We start from the raw sequence: 20,414 nt of genomic DNA on the forward strand, positions 1-20,414 counted from the left end.
ATGGGGCACTTCTTCTCCTAAAGCTTAGTCGTGGTGCTAATGAATCGTAATTTCCTTGGAACACTGACATAGGAAGAGGTTAAGTAAATGTGCAATCATTGGAGCTAAGCTATTACTACACACACATACAAAAGTACCCCTTTAACATTATATTCACCTTTCCTTAAGAGCAGTCTCCTGTGTCCTTTTATTTTATTCATACTGATTCTACAAATATTAAGTAAATTTTCACATATGTAGTCTGCTTATTGCCCTCCAAATTCATTCTGCTCGCCTTTTTCATGATATATAGCTGCCATTAACAACTATATTGCACGAATTCCATTATCACTACTGTTAGAAATAATCAGTAAATCAATTTCCACTAAAGGAATGGTAGCAGAAGTACGGATACAACTTCAGCATCACGTGCTGAAAAGTGATTTGACCCATTTTGACAACTTAGATGAGTACAATGCTCAAGGGAATAGTATTCTCAAATTCTGGGGGCAAATCCCACTTGGATATGGTGTAGTATCCTTTTTATATATTACTAAATTTGATTTTCCAATATTTTATGGAGAATTTATATATATATCAGTTTTTTTCTTATAATATCTTTGGTTTTGATATCTCGGCAATGCTGGCCTCATAAAATGAGTTAGGAAGTGGTCCTTCCTCTTTTATTTTATGGAAGAGTGTGCATATTTGGATTATGTCTTCATTAAACGCTTACCAGAATTTATTTTTGATCCATCTGGGTCTAGAAGTTTCTTTGATAAAAAGATTTTTAACTAGACGGAACTATCCGCATTATCTACTTTTTCTGGACTGAGTTTGATAATTTGTGACTTTCAATGAATTGGTCTGTTTCACCTCAGCTCTCGCATTCGTGTGAATGGAGTGGGTTCATCATATTCTCTTATTATTCAGCTAACGTCTGTGAGGTTCCTCTATTATTTCTGATACTGGTTATTTTTACTTTCTCCTTATTTTATTGGCAACCATTTTAAATGATTTTTGGTTTCACTGATTTTTATCTATTGTTTTTCTCCTTTCAATTTCACTGATTTCTGCCTTTGTTATTTCTTCCCTTCTACTTGCTTTAAGTTGTATTTACTTTTCTTTTTCCTGTTTCTTTAAATGGAAACTTACATTACTGATTTGATACATTTCTTTACTTATACCATTAAATGCTATAAATTTCCCTCTAAGCAGTACTTTAGATGCAACCACAAATTTTCTTATTTCATTCCATTGAAAATTGCTTGAGTCCTCCTCTATAACTCATGGGTTATTTAGAGCATGTTTTTTAACTTGAAATAATTGAGTATTTTCCAGATATTTTTCTTTGTAGACTTCCAATTTAATTTCTTCCTAGTCAGAGAACATACATTGCGTGATTTCTATTCTGTTAAATTTTTTTAAGGTTAGTTTTATGTCCCATGATACAGTCTATCTTGATGAATGTTTATACGCTCTTGAAAAAAATTATGCAATCTGCTATTGCTGGGTGAAGTGCTCTATAAATGGCAATTAACTCAATTTGTTTGTGTTGTTCACATCTTCTATATTCTTAATGATTTTCTGTCCACTTGTTCTATCAATTTACTGAAAGAAATGTTGGCATCATCTATATTTGTGAATTTTTATATCCTTTCTTAGAATTCTATCAATTTTTGCTTAATATACTTTGATATTCTGCTATTAGAGGAATACACATCTAGGATTGTTATCAGGTGAAAATACATCTATAATTGACCCCTTTATCATTATGTAATGTTCTTGTTTATCCCTGGTAATATTTCTTATTCTGAAGTCTGCTTTGCCTGCCATGTGGTTCTTTTGGTTGTCAATAAGATTAAGGAAGGGAGAAATAAACTAAAAGAATTGTCAATTTTTCAAGAAGAATGTAGATGAAATGAAGAAGAATGTAGATGCAATTCTCTGAGGTGACAGTTACACCTGAGCTCCCAGTTATCAGGCAGTACCAACTGCAGCTATGTGAGTGAGGCCATTTTGAAACTTCCAGCCATACCAGCACTCCAGTTGACTCCGTGTGAAGCAGAAGAATTAACTGACCAACCCATAAAATTGTGAAAATAATGAATTGTTATTACTTTAAGCAGCTAAGTTTTGGAGTATTTGCTATTCAGCAACAGATAACTAAAGCAGGGTGACAGAGTGAAATAAGATCACAGAATTGCTTTTTTTATAAATTTAAACAAATGAACCGCAAAAACAAAAAGAGTGTCAGAATTTCCTGTCAGCATCAAAAAAATGCATGGGGACCAAGTTGTGGAGTACATTGCAAAATTTGAAAATAAGGAAAGAAAAAGAATGGTCTGATATTTTAGAAGAATATTTTAAATATTTAAATATATTAAAATATTTTAATGTTTTAAAACAATATTTTAAAAGAATAGTCTGAGTTAAATCAAAGCTTAACTACTAACCTGAAACTTACCCTCAGATGTAGAAATGATGATATTACAAAATTCTGCAAATTGTTCACTGATAAGACTCTTAAAGACTAGGAAAAGGGCATTTTTATTCTCTTCTTCTAACTGATTCGATAGGTGAGGAAAAGCATGAAAAAGGGTGCCATGAGATGAAGATGGAAAGAAGTGAAATAAAAAATTAGATTTAGTCATCTCTGATGGAAGCACACACTCCAAAGTTTCACATCAAAATGGAAGAATAAATGAAGCACGAAGTTATTGATTCTACGTAAGCAATGTATATTACCACTCATGTCAATTTACAGAGGAAAGAAAGCAGAGAGAGCCTAATTCTTCCAGCAAAGGTTATATTCTTTCTAGCTGACCTCTCCCTATTTAATCTCAGAACTTCACACCACAAAAAAAGGATGAAAAAACAAAATAAGCCGTTAATTTATAGTTCCAACAGGAAGACAACAAAGTTGCATGCAATAGTATACAGGTAATTGAGGAAAATTATTTCACTCGATGTCAGATCAAAGAGAAATACGGATGGAGCTGCATGCTTTAAGGTTAATATTAAAATGGGAAAACTGAAAGGTAGGCCAGTACATACTCATAATACAGACAACGAAAACTTTAAGAGTGTAACACATCATACAAAAGAAACATGACAAAAATTGTCTGAAAGTAAATATAATTCAAGAAACCAAACTATATTTTTCTTTATTACTCTACATTAGTATAAGAACAGGATTTATTATAACATAGGATCAAAAACAAGATAATCTAAGAACAACTGAAATGTAAAGGAAAATGGAGATACTGTATATATTTCTTAGCTGTTTCAATAGCTGCATTCTATATTTTGCACATTTTTCTATTAGGCTGTTTGTGTTTTTTTTTTAATTTATCTGTAGTTCATATATTTCTGATATGAGCCACTTGTTGGATAATATGTATGGGAAACATTTTCTCCTAGTTGGTAGTTTACCTTTTACTCTACTATTGGTGTATTTTGATGAATTGAAGTTCTTAATTTTAATATCACACAGTTTATCATATTTTTACCTGTGCTTAGTGTTTTTTTCTTGCCAGTTTAAGCAATATCTGCATACTCTAAGTTCACGAAGATATATTTCCTTCCAAAAGATTTCTTGAATTGTTTTTTTGAGTATCAATTCAAATTTAAGTTGAGTCAAGATTCATTTTCTCCCATGCGTATATCCGATAGACAGCATAATTAAATAAAGAGAACGTCCTTTCATAAATTTACTACAGCGTCTTTTTTCCATAAATCAAATGATCACATATGTGTGGGTCTGTTTCTGGACTCTAAATTCCATTCCGCTCGTCTATTTGTCTATCTTTGCAACAATATACTTTCTTTATTACTATTGCTTGATATAAGTCTTGTAATCTGGTAGTATATGTCCTCCAGCTTTGTTCTTCCTCAAGATTATCTTGTCTATTCTTTATTCTTATTACATTTCCATACAATTTGTAAATCAAGCTGTTATTCTCTCAGAAAACCCCAGCTACCTATTTGAGTAAGATTATATTGAAACTATAAAACAATTTAGAGTGAATGTACCTCTTTACAATATTGAATTTTCTAATTGATATTGAATTGATACGTACTTCCAAACAAAATCTTTGATTAATATTTTGTAATTATTCAGGGTAGAAATTATACATACCTTTTGTTAGAATTGCTTTTCATTATACATTTGCTATTTTTGATATTCTGGGAAATATCTTTTAAATAAGTTTTGTTTTCTATTTATTTATTGTACACATTTAGAATATAATTTCTTGTTTTTGCATATTGACCTTGTATTCAGTAGATTCTCATTTCAAAAGTAGCATATATAGTATGATTCTGTTTTTATTATATCTTTTGTATCACTCACTTAATCTGTATACTTAGTTGTTAAGAATGATAAAGAGGAAGTGGAAAAGTTCAGAAAATATTTTCATCTAAAATTAATGACAGTAAGCCTTGGTTGTAATGTTTTGTTTAATTTTATTTTTTAATATAAATTAAAATTCTTAAAAAGCACATATTACTATTTCAAAGCAAAATAATATAAAACACAAATTTAGAATTTAAATTAAAGAAAATTAATCACAATGTAAGTTGTCATGTTGTTTCAAACAAGAATGAACCTCTTTGGCTGCCTACACACAACCATACTCCAAGTCATTTCTAATTTTTTGGAAAATATATGGTTAATTGTTTGTTCAAGTCTGTCTCTTTGAGTTGATTAACTTTCTTTGGGTAAAAATGATCGAATCAGAAGGAGAAAAAAGAACTCCATAGAATTAGAAGAGTAATGTTTAGTCCGTTAGTTAGATAGAAAACATTTCCTAACTCTCTCATCCAGTGTGAGACCTGTATAAGAGCTAAGTGTGGAGTATGTTAGCAGATGTCACCTTCCTGGGAAGAAGAAAAACAGAAAAACATCAGAAATTGCTCACATCTCTCTCTATCTCAAGTTCTCCCCCTTAACTGGATTCAGAAATGGGGATTCAGTTAGACAATGAAAGAGGGCCGTCTTGCTTCTACCTAAGATTTTGCTGCCATTTGTTATTCATCTGTACATCCATATTTCAACTTTTTTGAAGCTTCACTTCCCCTCAAAATCAGGTGTGTGCTACTATTATCATCATTTTAAGTGATGAGAAATCTGCTGCTGGTAGAGCCTTAGCAAGTTGCGCCAAATCACATTGTTGGTGTGTGAAGAGTTGGCCAACTGTCAGTTACTGGTTTAAACGGTAGTGCTTTACTGCCACCTTGTGGGCAAATAGGATTTGTTACAAATCCTACAAGAGTTCGTTATGGTTGAGATTGGGCTTTAGAGAGTGTCTGCAGCGGATGAAATAAAGTGTCTCATAAGTTATACTAAGATGTTTGTTGGTTTTATAATTCACAAAGAATAGTGATCTTTTAAACAGGTCATATCCAAATGATAATATAGTGGAGACAGGATTATTGTTGGGAGAATAAAATGGAGGCTGAGGTAACAGTTAAGAAGAATATCAAAATAACCTATTAAAACATGATGACGACTTGGATTAAATACATGTTCACAGGTTTAATTTATACTTAAGATGAAATAAATAATATATAGAAAATGTATGTTGAAATTGAGTTTGAGTGAGAAAGGACTCAGAGAGAGAAGTGACACTGACTTTCATTAAATAAAAACATGTGGAGGAGCACAATTAGAAAGAAAAACATAGGACTTATATTGGATAGATTGGTTTTAAATATTCTATGAGTCAATGAAATTAAGGTGGCTAGTATCAGATACTACAAGATAGGGTACAGTCTCACGATGTGGACATGCGAGTTACAAGTATATAGGCAATAGAGTAATTATAGATGTGAGTGGGATTGCCAAGCAGAAGAAGTAGGATGGGGAAAGAGAAGATAGCAATGACAAAAACCTGGAACTGATCAATGATTACAGGATAAAAAAAAAAAAATAAGGGGAACCAGACAGAGGGATTTCAAAATTCAAAACATCTGTCAGAGAAGGGGAGAGAGAATTAAAGACTAAGAGAGAGAGAGAGAGAGAGAACTCAGGCAGTGGTTATCAGAACTAGGACGGTTAAGCGGGAAGCTCTTTTTATACTGGCAGTGGTAAGATATGTGCGGAAGTGATCAGCTTCTAAGGGTTGCATTGAAAGGAAGTCTTGCATTTAGATAAATATGCTGACCTCCTTTCATTCTTAGGAAATGTCTACTATCAAATGACAGAAAAAAATTATTGTGGAAGTCCTTTATACTGTTGTGTATAGCAAATTGAAGTAAAAGCATCATTATCCACTGAAAAGATTTGTATTACTGCAGGGCACAAGTCATCCTTTGGAATCCTTAGAAAATGTAGATTAATGACATTGCTCTCTAGTCTAGACTTTAGAAAGTATCAGAGGAAAATATACGGATGATGACATGATAAAGATAATCTGACTTCTACTTTCAGATAAAATGGAGTAAGAAAAACCAGATATACCCTTCTACCTGAAATAATAACAAAAAGTCAGACAGAACATATGAAACAATGACACTAGATATCAGGCAATGAAAGGTACTGATTCTTGAGACATGAGAAATAAATAGATGAGCTCTATGATTGACCTTGGCTTCTGCATTGTGAGAGATTCTAGGAAAGAGGAACCCAGATGGAGCAAGTGAATTCCCTGAATTAAGGAGACAAATCAAAGTGGCTACAATTTTAGGACAACAGCATGGGAGAGCTGGACGGAAAGTTCACAAGATTACTAATGGGCACATGTGTGTGAGGAAACTGCTCAAAGCCAAGAAAGAGCCACCAGAGAGGATTAGAGATGACAGAGCCCAGATCTCATACAGGGCTGGTAATAGTGTCTACTCCTATTAGCCAGACTAGAAAACCTCATAATTCACAGAGAATTGAGTAGAGTACTCAGTAATGAGGAATCATTAGCCTACTTTGCGAATACTGCACTGGTCCCACCTAACAACTCTTAAAAGCAATACTCCAGAGGATCAGACTGTTTCTGAGTAATTGAGCTGTGTCTCAGAACAAAGTTCAAGAATAGTTCTAGAAATACAAAAATATTCAGAACCAAACAAGATAAATTTCATAACATCTGCTATCATAATGAGAAGAAAATCAACCAACCCAAACCAACCTAGAACTGATGCAGATGTTAGAATTATCAAAGTTATAAAAGTAGTTATTAGTTTAACTGTATTGCAGATGTTAAAAACAGTTAGAAACAAGGAAGATATAAACCAAACTTATGGCAATGAAAACTACAATGAGATGAAAAATCTACTGCGTGACATTAATGGCAGATTAATTATTGTAGAAGACAAATTTGTGAACATGAAGTCAAAGCAATAGTGTTGGAAAACTATTCTCCCTGAAGTTCTTGGTGTTCATGCATGGCCCAGGACTTGGAGCAATGGAAACTGACATGCTGTAAAGTTAGAGAATATTTAATTTTCCCCAGAGCTATTTGCCTTTCATATTCTAAAGAGGATAGACCAAAAATGTGATTGTTTCCTTTTTAGTGGAGCCATGTATCCACCGTGTAATCAGTATGGTAGTTAAGGTCAAAGAGCTAACAGAACATATAAACTCCCTGAGTACAGTCTTAGAGGATATTCAAAAGCAGAAAGGATGCTCTTTCCCAAGCCAGCAGGAAGTAAGCTGCTGAGAAAAAGAGAGCATATTAGTACATATTAGTCTTCTCTCCATATGAGGAATATATATTAGGATCTAATATATATTCCTCATATGGAGAGAAGACTTTTATATATATATATATATATATACACACAGAGAGAGAGAGAGAGAGAAGAAGAAGAAGAAGAAGAAGAATTATAAGCCAAAGAATATGTTCCATATATTTCAGATGTTACAATGTGTCAAGAGAATTGAAGAAAAAAGACCAGTGACCAACGGGATACTCATAGATACCATTGATATAAGCATCCTTCTATGGAGAAAAGTGGAGCCATTGAAAATGTTGGGCCCTGTTCATCCAAGCCGGACAGGCATAAATGCCTCTGCCTCAAGGCTGAGTCTAAAAGTGAGGTTGGTTTTTTTGTTTGTTTGTTTGTTTGTTAGTGAAGTTTGTTTAATGAATTTGCAGAAGCTGGACAACAGGAATGGCTGGAAAGAGCACAGTGCTCCATAGTTCCTATTAATTGGTTTTTAAAAATGCCAAAGGAATATAGAAAAATTTCTGTCGTGTTCCTTGGAAGACACCTGGAGCGTCTACATAGATTACCCCACTGTTCACAGTATCAGAGAACTGATTAAGCCCAATGTTTGTCTTTTCCCCTTGGCTCAAATTTTCAATTTGTTCTGCTTCTGAGACTTGAGACACAGATATGAAACTCAAGCTAAATCAGACTTTCAGAAAAGTTTATTTCTTAGGGAGAAGATGGAAGAGAGTGAATCAGTGACGGAAGAGGTCTAAAGAAGAAACCTTTAGCTCTCTGATACAAGCTCAGTGGGGTAGCTCTGTCACTAACAACACATGAAAGGAGGGGCGATTTGCAAGAGGAGGATTGTCATGATGGAGAGAAAGAGAAGATAGCTTCTTTCACATCCAAGTCCAGTTGGCTAGCATTTTCCATCATGTTTAAATCTAATTTTTCCCCGAGATTTCCTAAAGGAAGAATCAGAATAAATATTTGGTTAATAGAATGTCAGAGCTACAAAAACACTTTAAAAATTAGCTACTTCTGTCACCCTTATTTTATATTTGAGGAAACTAAGAGCCAGAGCATAAAGGGAATTGACGAAAGACAACAGTAAGGTTATTGGATTTCCTACACAGTTATTTTTCCATGAGTCTGAGATGCCACTGAAGATATTATGACCTATGCTATAATCTCTTTGAAAATAAGCTATTTAATCAGGCCTGAGCCTGTGATATATAAGGCATATCAATCCTCATCTTCTTCCATCAATATTGTCACACTTTGGCTGAATTACTCATTAGTAGGGATGACTTAGGGTTTATGCATCCTTGTCATTGTTCCTTGTACAAAATTACAAAATGATTGTTGGGCTGAGGGCTCCAGTTTGATGCCATGGGAAGAGTTTTTCTCCCTGGAAACTGCATTGGCTTGTCCAGAGATCAAACCTGAAGCCATGGTTTTGTGAGACCCCAGTGTCTAATCACCAATAATCAGGTCACGTAAATCCAAAAAACTAAACACTGACTCTTAGCTGAAGGACCCAAACTTTGCAGTCACCTCATCCTAACTCAGAGTTTCAGGCACATAAGAGATTGAAGATATCTGAGAGAAGGCAAAATCACAGTTTGTCTTAAAATCAAAGAATTTCAGGACTCAAAAGGATATTTGAAGCTTCAAGTGAAAATCCGTCAATTGGCGTAAGGAAATACGAAGAATCAAAGAGAAGAAAGGACCTGATGATCACCACTGAGTACAATGAGTCAGCTTTCTACTCCAGTGGCCTTTATATTACCACATGCTCTTCTGAGTGGGGACTGATTATTATCTGTGCAAACTGGAGCAAATTCCTGGCTTCGAGGCTGATGTACTTGGTAGAAGAGGTAGATCATAATTGCTGTGGCTAAGTTGTCGTTGTTCTCTTCTTCTCCCCAAATTGTACTCACATGCTTTCAACACACAAGATGCAGGGGTTCTCATAGGTTATTAAATTGGTGCCACAGATAGGTTGATATAAACCAGGGCAGGGGTTCACTGTTCCACTGAACCAGCTCAAGTCTACTTTCCTAAATGGACATTTCACCTGAATTGGGTTGAAAAGAATTATATGATTAAAATTACAATTATAGACAGATAGATCACCTTTGGACTTTATTAGGAAAATCTAAACATAGTCAGGATCATATCCCAGTCTCATAAAAGCTCTCACAGCTCCCCCCTCCAGAACCTATGTCTATCCCATCTAATACCAACGTGGTACTCTCATTGTCAGGACCTCCTGATGGTAATAGAAAACAGAAGCCTGCTATGCAATAGTGGGAAAAGTAAGAGTGGGTAATCAGAATGTATTTGGGAAATTTAGCTTCTCTCTAAATCTCCTTTATTCCCAGACTAACAGACTTGGGAATATTCTTAGAGATTTTTCTAAGCCAAACTCAGCTAAGGAAATGGAAGCCCCATAATTGAAAAAGGAATCCATATGCCTTGATTTAAACTATTTATCACATTTTATCCACTCTCAAAATCCCAAATCAACTCCTATCTTGAAGTTGTGAAATGTGAGATCATTTAGACTAATTTCCCAATTTTGTAGGGAAAACTGAAAACAAAGGAAGGGATGTATCTTACCAGAGACTAGAAGCCACATCTGCTTGCAATGCTGGTGTTAGTGAGGCTTGAAGTGACTCTGGGATGATAGAGCTTGAGGACGGTGGTCTCAGAGGCTGCACGAGTGCCATAGGTAGATAGATAAAATAACTCCGACACAAAGTGAGGAGGAGTATTGGCTGAGTATTTAGAGAAAGAAGGATCATGCTTAAGCTTTGAAAATCTTCTTCCTTCTCTCCTTATCCAACACCACCACTGCAGCCAGGCTGCCATCGTCTGCCTCCTGTATGTCTGTCACCCGACTAATCCCTCCACTTCCTTTATTCCTCATGTACTCTGGTTTCCATAGTTTAAACATCAGTTGAATAATTTTATTCCTGCAATTAAGGTTTTTTAATTGCATTTCATTGCACATAAAGAAAATCCTGCTTAGTATGGGCTGAAAGGTCTTATGCAGGCTAGACCCTCCCAACTCTCCCAGCCTTGCTATATCCCACCTTGCTCTTTGCCTTTCTAGCTTAGGCTTTTTTCCCCCAAATATGCCATGCTCCCTCCATCTCAGGGTCTTCTGTTTTTTGTAATGACCTCATCAAATATATATTTATTTTTTTCTGAATCTAAACTTATTCTACCTTCAGAATTCAGGTTACACAACTTTCTCAGAGATATTTTTCAAAATCCAATCCCAACTCTCCATTCTTTATTTTTATACCTCTAATTAGTGTGTAATAAAGCATTCGTGTAATTGTTTGACTAATTCCACACCGCCAAGGGATTATAGGCCCATAAGGGTAAGGTCTGTGTTTGATTAGACCAATCACTGTGTGCCCAGCACATATATCGGCACAGTCATTGCTCTATAAATATTTGCAAAATGAATAAGATATAAAATAGTTCAGTTAGAATGAATATAGAGTAACCAAATAAAAGCAAGAATAGTTAGTATCATTGTCTATAAATACAGCTTCTCTTTTTTCTCTTTTGAGCAGGATATGTGTTTGTCAGGTGAGGGTCCCCACCTACTGCTGTAACTGTAGCATCTGCTGCACACTCCTCCCCCCTTTGTGTTCCAGTCACACAGGCCTCTGATCAGGGACTCAAGTGGACCAAGTCTTCCTCACTGCTCTCTGCCTGGGTGGCTCCTTTTTACCCTTCAGGCCAGAAAGGCCTTCACTGATCACATTGTTTACAGTAGTATCTCTACTCCCAACAGATATCGGACAAGCCTACTCTTTCATCTGTAGAATTGACCATAAATACTAGCTGCTGACTTCCTCTTTTCTGGTTATTTGTAAGCTTTATGAGAGAAAGGAATATGTCTATTTTCCTCAATATTGTTTCCTAGGGCACAGCACAGGCGATAAATATTTCTTAAAGAAAGTAACTAATAAGTTTATTGTTATTTACGGATAGATGAGCAAGGGAAGGACTATGCCTGTAGGGGACCTTCTTAAGAAGAAAATACATTCCAGTACTGAATTCCATGCGATCATAGATCTTGGACAAATTCTACACATTCTTTTCCTGGACCTATAGCTCCTGACAAGTTCCCTTCAAGGCCACGCTGCCCTCAAACTATCATTCTCACCAATCAACTCATGATCGACTTTTTCTTTTAAGAAGTAAAATTTAAAAATTATTAATGAGACAAAAACTTAAAGTGCGAACACTCCCAAAGTGAAGAAGCACAGTGATGTAAACCTACATTAAAAAAAATAATAGGGGACCGGCCTGGTGGCGTAGTGGTTAAGGTCGTGAGCTCTACTTCGGAGGCCCGGGGTTCACCACTTTGGATCCTGGGCGTGGACCTGGCACCATGTATCAAGTCATGCTGTGCAGCATCCCACATATAAAATAGAGGAAGATGGGCACAGATGTTATCTCAGGGCCAATGTTCCTCAGCAAAAAGAGGAAGATTGGTGGCAGATGTTAGCTAAGGCTGATCTTCCTCAAAAAAAAAAAAAAAAAGACAAAATAATAATCTCTCATTTACCTTTTCCCTTATTTATCACACATTTATTGACCTCACAATATGTTCAATACTCAGAGGGGTAGGTTAAAATGAAGACGACATCTCCTTCATTTGACCCTTATACAAGTTGCAAACAGAATCTGAGGCTCTATGCAGAGATTTCCTGTGCCTCCACATTTTCCTCAATCCATGTCGCAGAGGTTGCTCTCCCTGTTCACAACTCATATAGGCATTCTCTGCACATCTCAGGGCATTTAGGAGCATTGCCTCCCCCAAGCTCTGAGCTTCTGGAGAGAAAAAGCCATGTCCTGCCCATATCTGTGGGCTCTTAAGAACCTGCCCTGTCCCTGGCAATTGTCAGTACTCAGAAACATTTCCTGAGCAATATGGAGGTTTCTTTGGTCTACATATGACCAAATCTTAGCTTAGTGGGTCACTCTACTCTGGACTCCTATACGTGTGGTGTACATGCCCCATTCACTTGAGTGGACCTTGAAGAACATCACAGATGACCTTGCTGTAGTAAGGTTCTAAATAGCAATTCCAAATAAAACTCATATTAGAATCTTAGTCCCAGGAAATCTAGTGGGAAATTACCTTAACAGGTCCATGTGGTGGCCACCATTGCCGGGGACCTGCAGCTAAGACATAAATGGAGATAGTTATAGAATCTTCTATCTGGTAAATCATAGCTCAACTGTCAGCAGAATAAAAGAATTCGAGTTTATTCCCAAGGAAGCTTGCAAAAAGTGAAAACACTGTTTCATTTGCACATGTATTCATTCATTTTTTTTTCAAAAATGCAGAATGACTCTTCTATTACTGATAAATAATCAGCAGAGGACTATATAGATGTAGCACTGCTCATAAATGTTGCCAGTCCAGTGTAGTAAATAATTTTTTGACTAACAGTAATTAGCCTGGGCTTGAGAAGATTCATAAAAGCCAATATATCAAAGAAATTAAGAAATGGTAGACTTTTAAAGAGATCTTTTAGCCCAATCCCCATATTTTATAGAAAGGAGAAAGATACTTGCTTAGGAAATACCCAGGAATTCATGGTAGATATGTGAAAAACCAAGTTTTCCAGTCCTTGTGGCTAGGTCTTTTTATAACTCCCTACATGACTATTTTCTAAAAGAGGACATGAATGATAATGACCCACTCAAATCCATGGAAAACCATTTTCAAAACGTCTGAATTTTTGAGATGTTCTACGGTGCATATTGCTAGTCCCTTTCACATGTTACCTCACTGAACCACCAAAGCCCCCTGGTTCCCATGAGGTAGGTCTCATAATCTGCATTAATAGACAAGAAAAAAGGTCCCTGCTCATTGGCCCAGAACCTTTTATTTTGGACCACAACCCATTCTCTCTCTCTATAGACACAGATATATAGATACAGTAAAATGATATATTTAAATAGATAAGAGTTTCAAAGCATTCTCTTTCAGACTACAATGTCAGAGCCCACAAATTAACCTTACATGCCTGCCAGAACGAGCCAAATTACTCACCAGAAGTTAACACCAAATGTATCATGATGAAGAATGAAAGTGAGCTGAGTACTGGGAAAGATTTGGCCATTTTTCCTCCTGGTGTTTCCTTAGAGTGATGCTCTGAGATATTGCCTTAGGATGTTGATCTCTAGTACAATCACCAGAGCAGAAATAATCAGGATATTAAGGCCATCTTTGAAGTGAATATTCATCTTCACTCTGCCCATTGTAACTTCTGTCTACCACCTATTCATCCTCCCCCAAGAACAAATGTTCAGGAAAAGCTGAAGTGTGGTTAGCCATAAATAAAAGTATAGACCTCAAGGACAGATTTGTGTGTCTACTTCGAAGACAGAAGTAAACCAGAGGTTACTCTATGGACATAACTATATTATTTTAGTAAGAAGGCATTTTAAGTGTCTTGAAAAAGCAACTCCTTACCTGAAGATTCACCCAGATATTTTTCCTTTGAAAGGATACAAAGGAAATACTGAGGCTCCTAAACAACAAGAGCTTCTCAACAGAGGAAGCAGAGATGACCTCTTTGGATTAAGACAAAGATTTCTAATATTCCAGGCATACTTGGCTGGGCTGAGAATCTTCTGACTTGGAATGCTAGACTTTCTTGGAGCATTCTGAGAGTGTGCATAGGGAGAAAAACCATTTTGTGCCATCTCATGGGGGCCCCAAAGATATTTTCATCCAGACACAGAAAGAGAGGTCAGTGAGCAAATGCTCCCATGGGATTGCCTTCCCTTGTAGCAGCCTTTCTGACCCTAGAGAAAGGTATATGCACATTCCAGGGTCTAACCAAGGATTACATTGAACTCTCCCTATCTTCCTAACCCTGGAAGTGACCTGGTACTCTCTATGTCCTCTAGGCATTTATCTCTGCTCTGTAGCATGCGTCAATAGGTAATTTGCATAAAGTCTTTGCCCATATACTGTGGTGTGACATGCATTATCCAAGACATGGAAATGTCTCCAGAGTACTCCCCTCCTCAGGATGGTTAGAGGTTCTCAGCACAATGTCCAGAGCTTCCTACTCTGCCTGCTCCTGAGACAACCTAGGATATCATGTTTTGGCTAAGCACACCCTCATCTCTTCCTGACATCTTCCCTGGAATCCTTCAGGAATGGAGCTTCAACAGTGGAAGATCCAGCTGTACTAAAGCACAATGCCACGTGCCCACCTTCCCCACCTCCTATGCTCCAGTTGACTCACCTCAGAAACAAGAGAAAAAGGAGCTGTAACACGCTCTTTTGGGTCTCTCCTTTAAGGAGCATGTGTGAGGGCCTCAGCAGGGTGTAGAATAGCCACGTAGGAGAGAGAAGGCAATGATGCATTGTGTGGTGGGCTGAGCAGGCCCTGGGAGGTCCAACATTCAAGTTGAGTCAAAGTCAATCCTCAGCAGGAGGCAGTGAAGAAGGCAGCACAGAGCTGCCTAGAACACTTGGGAGGTGGGAACGGATCGCTGGACAGGACAGATCTTGGCAGGCAATCCAAAGAGACAACGGTATGAGGAAACATAGCACAGTAGGAAAGAGCACAGCAGAAAAAGCAGAGCATGTTCCCTAACAATGAGTGCCTTCTGCCAGTACTCACAATGTGGAAACAGCTGAGAGACAGAAGGAGGTTGCAGTGACAGATGAGGTCCGTGGATGACATTTGCAGTGGGTCCAGCCTCGTCTCTGTAGCATTCCAGGCCTTTGCAGCTTTGTAACAAGAGAGATACGTCATCATAGCTGAGTTTCTTTCTGTTATCTGAATCTCCTGCCTCTTCCTTTCTGTAAAGTACAATTGTTCTTGTGTCACGGAAATACATGTTAACTTGAAAAATTCAAAAAAGACATATAAAAAAAGAAATAAAAAGACATGAAATCTCAAAACCTAGGGATAACTGTTAAACATATATTGAATTATATCTTTCCAGTTTTTTAAAAAATGTACACAGTTTTTTTTAAAAAAAGGACACATATAGATGTTCTTATTTTCACAGTCAATCAAATTTTTGCAGTATATATTGTTTTCTGCTTTTTGTTACTTGGAAATGTACTATGACATTTTCTTGATCTTTAAATATAGTTATATAGAACATGAATTTATGTGCCTGGTGTCATATTCTGTCACAAATATGGATTTTTATTACATTAACATTTTTCTGTTGTTGCTCAATTAGGTTGATTCCAATTTTCATTATTATTAACAATGTTAGAATGAATAAATTTTTACTTACTTCAGTTAATTTATCTCTTATTATTTCATTTTAATAAATGCCTAAAGACAAAGCTAGTGGAAACTTCCAGAAAGGACCTGGGTCCAGAAAATGAAAGAGGTGGTTTTCATCCAATTTGTGGGTTCTGTGCTTATAATCTAACTTGGAACATTTTAAAAATACCCTGTCCCCTTGCTAATTGAATCTTTTTTCCCCCGTTCAGAGAAGTAGAGGCACTCTACTCATTATTTAGAAGGAATTCTGGACATAAAAACAGAAGATCTAGTTATAGTATTTTGTCAATTTGGAAAGTAATTTCTTCTCTCGGGAAAGAATTTTTCCATTTGCATGATTAAGTAATCAAATTTTCCTTAAGTGGCTCCTTGAGAGTTTAATTGAGCTAACATTTAAACAGCTTGAAAAACTGCCTGGTCCAGATTAGCCATCAATAGATGCTACTTATTGTGGCTCACTCTTTGCCGCAGCTACTGATGTGTGCCTTGTAGGCCCAGGGCCACAGATTCATTGCATTGCATGAATATTCAAAGATAACAACGAGTGTGAATTTACTTCCTACCTGAGAACAAATAATTTACACTTTTTTCAACTTTGTTTTGTCATGCGTTTTGTTATTAGCAGAGCATCACTGGTTAAGTGAGTTCCCAACAGCCTTCGACTGTCTGGGATTCTGATTTGTCAGCAGTTGGGGCATGGGAAAGACAGCAGTGAAAAAGACTGGCATCTTCCTTACCTTAACAGAGTTTATACCACAGCAGGGGAAAATCATTAAACAAATAATTACTCATGGAAGCCAGATTTGAGAAAATAATTTCTAATATTTGAGGTTTCTGAATCCTGTGACATTCAGGCATTATTCATGGCCCCTGTGTTTCTCATCAATATCAGCATTGAGAAATCACAGAATAAATTCCACAAATGCAATATACCAACTAGATAAAAGTAAAGCAAAATATCTTAAAGATAAAAGGAATTGCATATTATCACCATGTGGCTCTATTTAATAGATCCAAAAATAAGGTAAGAGAAAGTGGTCTCTAAACATGATTTAATTCTAAAGCATACAGAGGAAAAAGTGAAACATCTTAGGAAAGAAACAAGGCTAAAATATCTTTAGCTTTTCCAAACTCTCCCAAATTCCAGTTGAACTAATATTGGGAGAGGAGAGTCAATAGGGACCACATCTTCCTCAGAGAATCCTGAGTCTGTGACTTCCTCTTCATCTATCACACCCGTGGCTTACTTCCAAAAGCTACATCTTGGAGCTTTGTTCCTGGATATCAGGCTCCTATTCCTAGCTATGAAATAATTTGATTTGTATGTTCCAGTGTCAGCTCAAACCAACATTTTCAAAAACCAACTCCTCACTCTCTAGTCCAAATCAGATTCTTATCACCTTTGAAGGATGCCAAAATCTTTCACAGGATTTCATTTACAGCTTCCTTGTTCTCCTGCAGAAACTCCACTTCTCAAATTGTGGAACTTCCATAGTCTAGCCCTCTGTTAACCAATTATATTTCCACCACAGTACTGAGCTGCCTTCCCTTAGGTCCCAGCAGCTGTTTCTCCCTCACGGAGCAGCGACCGCATAAACGATCAGGCCCAACCCAGGCCATAGGGTAAGGTCTTTCCTTTCTCAGGGTTTTTATGGAAGCCACAGGACAGTATTAGCCAAACTTGACAGCATTAGCCAAACTTTTGTATTCTCTTGCTCCAGTCTTGAGCATTGATTTGGGTAACAGAATTCCTGACCTGTTCTTTGGACTGACCAAAGATGGCCTTAATGGGCCCCTCAGCTTGACTAAAGTTTTTATTTTTTTAAGATTTACACCTGAGCTAACATCTGTTGCCAATCTTTTTTTCTTCTTCTTCTTCTTCTCCCCAAAGTCCCCCAGAACATATTTGTACATCCTAGTAGTGGATCCTTCTGGCTCTGCTATGTGGGACACTGCCTCAGCATGGCCTGATGAGCAGTGCTACGTCTGCATCCAGGATCCAAACCAGCAAAACCCTGGGTGGCTGAAGCAGAGCCATTCAGACATGGGCGGGGCCCTTGACTAAACTTTAGATAGGCTTCTTTTTGACTCTAGGCTCCTGATCCCTCTTATCTTAGAGCATTTATTTTAGAAAACTTGTAATTGTAAATTCTTTCTCTGTTCCTTTGAGATGTAAATCATTTTAGATGCCTCTTGCCAGTTTTATAACCTAGAAAGGTCTTTCTCAAGAACTTGGGAGCCATCCCTTTGAAGTGTAACCATCAAGGAAGACAATGCAGGCTATCTCCTAGTCTCTGTGGAAGGGCAGGAGCCTAACTTTGCGGGTACCTTACTCCAAGTTGCAAAACTACCTTTTATCAAAAAGAGGTTAGAAGTTTGTTTTCCTTTAGATAAAGCCAATTAGTAAACACAGATGTCCTATTACTTTCCCCTGACCTCCTCTGGTACTTTTCCACTAACTCAACTCAGAGCTTAAAAACCCTCTTTCTCCTTTTTTTTTTAGCAGGGTTGAGTTCAGACTGAGTTCTGGCCTCTCTCACCTATTGCAGCAGCCTTGAGTAAAGGCTTCTTTGCCTATTTAACTTTGACCAGTGTAATTTTTGTCTTCATAGGACCATCTCATATGCCAAATAAGATGTACTTTCCTATCTCTTCTCTCTGGACAGAATCACTGCTTTGTTACTATTTTCTATACTGTTTCTTTTTAAGACCAATGCTCAGCCTTGTACAATTTGACGGTCAGCCTTCCTACCTTTCTGAGTTGCAGTTCGTCTAGTATAAAATGGAAACACTCTTTTTCAACCTTACTTCTTTCCTAAGTTGTCCATTTATTTACCTTCTCTGTCATCTGAGCTCCTCCCTGAACTACCATGCACTGGCCTTCTGGTCCCTATTGGGTAACTCCTGGCTGCTCCTCCCTGTCCTCAAGGATTAACCAAGAGGTGGAATTGGGACAGGCCATTCTTCCTTTTTAAGCCCTAACATTTCATTCTCCCAGAACCCCCACCCTCAGCTGTACAGATGTACGTGAATTGTTTTTACTCAAAGTGTGGAGAAAGGGAAATCTTTAAAGGAAGTTACAGAGAAGAGGAAAAGCTAAAAAGCTACAACATAGAGATGAGTTTCCTCAGGGATGAGAAGGAAAATAACTAAGTCCTTAAGGCGAGGCCGTGATGGTGAGCTCGCCTAGTGTCTGATCTCATTCTTCTTCCCTTAAATTTATGTCCCTTTCCAAAGATTGACTTGCTTCTCTCCATTTCACTTTGGGACAACAAATCCTGCTCACAGTATCTTATAGAGTGTCTGGGAGAGAGGTGTTGGCAATCTAAACCTTGATGAGGGCCTAGGTTATGTGTGGACCCTCTGGATCAACTCCCCTTTGCAATGTTGTGATCAGTGTGAGTTGAAGATATCCTTCTTGCTTTTCAAAGTTGCACCCGACACACAAGTATGAGCATGCACACACAGATACACACAATCCACACTTGCCAAGATTAGGCATTAACCCTTAAGATGGGACAGGACAGGACAGCACAAGTTTTTCAAATTACATATGGTGAGCCTTTAGTGGGTTATGAAATTTGTTACCACCTGTATTTTTTAAAAAAAATACAATAAAAGAACAAAGTAAAATAGAGTAGAATAAAATAAAAATTACAATGCAACTTGAATAGTGTGTGCATGTGTGTGTTTCTAGGTGGTAAGGTAAAATACATTCTTTTTTTTCACTGTGGGTCACAGTCAAGAAAGTTTTAAAGCCCTTAGAATAAACCTGCAAGTAAGGAAACAAATCTTTGCTATCTGCAATCTGTGTACCTCTTGCAAGGAGAAAACAAGTTTATTTCCTTTCAAGTTTTCAGAAGGAGCTCTTTCAAGTCTGCTAGAATAAGAAAGGAATCAATATCCCTACATGGGCTATTCTATCAGTTTTATATTTAGAATATTTGAAAAAAGCCACTTTAATGAGGACTTAAATTCTTAGATAAGAATCCTTGATCTCCCAAGGCTCCCCACTGAAGAATGGAAAGAGATGTTCTATTGTTCTCTCATCTTTTGTTTCTTTCTTTTCCTGCTGTGACTGTAATACTACCATAAATGTAGGTCTGCATTTCCTCATCTAGCATTCCCCCTGTTTATTTGCTTGGATTTCTCTATGCTGCTTACCTCCAGGAAGACTAATATCCATGAAGGCAGACATTGTCTTGGGCGTCACTGAATCCTGAGAACCCGGCACAAGGTCTGGTGATAGTGGGTAGCAAATTACAGTCACTGAAACTGAGTTTCATCCCTTCTTTCCATTACTTTCTGGGGCACCCACATCTTCCCATATCTCACTAAGGCAAACCACCAGCCTAGACTCCCAACCCATGCAAAATAGCAGTTGATGCTTATATATCCACAAGAGGTACCTAGATCAATGAAGTGTATGGAGGATTGAAGCACTCTGAGAGAGTGCCCCTGACTATGACTGGTACTAGA

At 37.2% G+C, this 20,414-nt stretch overlaps 1 protein-coding gene across 2 annotated transcripts; it reads right to left on the minus strand.

The window, feature by feature from the left end:
• Positions 1-8,245: 8,245 nt before the first annotated feature.
• On the minus strand, positions 8,246-14,152 carry SPINK14 (serine peptidase inhibitor Kazal type 14 (putative)). 2 transcript variants are annotated; one of them, XM_070518176.1, is made up of 3 exons: positions 13,724-14,152; positions 12,803-12,846; positions 8,246-9,709 (listed from the first exon to the last, which is right to left on the minus strand). In XM_070518176.1, exons 1-3 carry the CDS (start codon positions 13,791-13,793, stop codon positions 9,569-9,571), a joined length of 255 nt encoding a protein of 84 aa, XP_070374277.1. In that variant the 5' UTR covers positions 13,794-14,152; the 3' UTR covers positions 8,246-9,568. The 2 variants fall into 2 exon arrangements, 1 of the variants encoding a protein (XP_070374277.1); XR_006534567.2 differs by lacking the exon at positions 13,724-14,152 and adding an exon at positions 10,255-10,412 and having other exon boundaries at positions 9,564-9,709; positions 12,803-13,675.
• Between the last annotated feature and the right edge of the window lie 6,262 nt (positions 14,153-20,414).

This window comes from Equus asinus, chromosome 9 (genome assembly GCF_041296235.1).
Source record: "Equus asinus isolate D_3611 breed Donkey chromosome 9, EquAss-T2T_v2, whole genome shotgun sequence".
Lineage (NCBI taxonomy): Eukaryota > Metazoa > Chordata > Mammalia > Perissodactyla > Equidae > Equus > Equus asinus.

Coding starts and splice junctions, on each gene's coding strand:
- SPINK14 (XM_070518176.1), bottom strand. CDS start 13,793: ATGGCCAAATCTTTCCCAGTACTCAGCTCACTTTCATTCTTCATCATG. Junction 12,847..13,723: donor ACATTTGGTGTTAACTTCTG/GTGAGTAATTTG, acceptor TTTATGTCTTAG/CTGCAGGTCCCCGGCAATGG. Junction 9,710..12,802: donor CACCACATGGACCTGTTAAG/GTAATTTCCCAC, acceptor AACCCAATTCAG/GTGAAATGTCCATTTAGGAA.